This window comes from Elephantulus edwardii, unplaced genomic scaffold (assembly GCF_000299155.1).
Source record: "Elephantulus edwardii isolate Elephantulus edwardi_28Jun2011 unplaced genomic scaffold, EleEdw1.0 scaffold00462, whole genome shotgun sequence".
NCBI classification, from domain to species: domain Eukaryota; kingdom Metazoa; phylum Chordata; class Mammalia; order Macroscelidea; family Macroscelididae; genus Elephantulus; species Elephantulus edwardii.
In genome coordinates, this window is record NW_006400212.1 from 740,705 (window position 1) to 741,837 (window position 1,133).

Genomic DNA, 1,133 nt, shown 5'->3' on the forward strand with positions numbered 1-1,133 from the left:
TATTGTGAAGGACCGAGAAACCGGAAGTACGCCCACATCACCACGAGGAACTCAGTAAAGGAGGAAGAATTCTCCTTTCTCACTTCCTTTTGGCCTGGCCATCTCTGAGGCGATCGCCTCTCTTTTCCCGCGTCACGGGACGCCGCTTCTCCTTGTCTGTTCGCTCCCGGTGTTTTTCGGACACTCGGGCTTCCGGTGGTGCTCACACATCTCCTTCCCCGATAAGCTGCAGCCGCGGACCGGCGCGTGTCTGGGTGGGTTCCCAGGGAAAGGCCCCGTCTTCTCGGAGCAAATGGGCGGCTCGCAGGTCAGTGTGTCCCCGGACCCTGAGTCTCAAGATCCTCTCTGCCATCGCTCTGTCTGTCCTTCTGTCTGTCTGCAGTCTTCTCCGCTGTCCCCGCCTCTGGATCCTTTTCTCCTTTGACAAGAGGCCAGAGTGACAGCCCATCCCCCTCCCTGCACCCGCAGTGTCTGCTCGGGGCCTTAAACCTTTTGGTTTTTTTCCTAGTAAATCCTTGTAATTTTACAGTCGTGGCCTTGTGCATTATTTGCCCTTGGGAGACAGAGTGAGATCACTCAGCAAATTGCTTTGCAGCCTCTCCCATGTCCTGTATGTTATTTTTCTATTTTGTTGCTCCTGAGTGTTGCATCCTATTCCATTGTGTGAATAGATACTATGTGTCTCAATCCATTCCATTCAGATTGGATTGTTGAGCTGTTTCCAGGTTCCTGTAATGATTAATAACACAGCCATGAACATTAGGGTAGAAATCTGCCTTGGTGTCTCTGTTCTAATTTCCTTATGGGGTATTGCTAATAATGGAATAACTGAGTCATCCAGAGTTTATGTTTTCTTTTTCTTTTCTTTTCTTTTTTTTTTGGATACAGCTGAAGATATAGTTCAGCTCTTTGAGGAAGTGCCTTCCAATGTGATTGCAACATTTTCCAGTCACAGTAACAGTCTATGAGAGTCCCCACCTCTCCACATCCTTTCCAACATACATTGCTTCCTTCTCTGCTAAACTTGGTCAAAAATGCTGAACTTTTGCATGAAATCGCGTGTCATCCTTGCACAGGGGCCATGCTAATCTTCTCTTCTAGTTGTTGTTGTTGTTGTTATGTGCTGTCGAGTC

The 1,133-nt window shown here is 48.0% G+C and overlaps 1 protein-coding gene across 1 annotated transcript in view; it reads left to right on the forward strand.

Annotated features, from left to right (window-relative positions):
• LOC102847724 (zinc finger protein 135-like) overlaps positions 1-424 on the forward strand; it is a 27,496-nt gene extending 27,072 nt beyond the window's left edge. The window contains exons 5-6 of the mRNA XM_006902847.1: positions 227-307; positions 383-424. Of these exons, the coding sequence (XP_006902909.1) occupies positions 227-307; positions 383-424 (123 nt within the window). The remainder of the gene's footprint in view (positions 1-226; positions 308-382) is intronic.
• Positions 425-1,133: the final 709 nt, after the last annotated feature.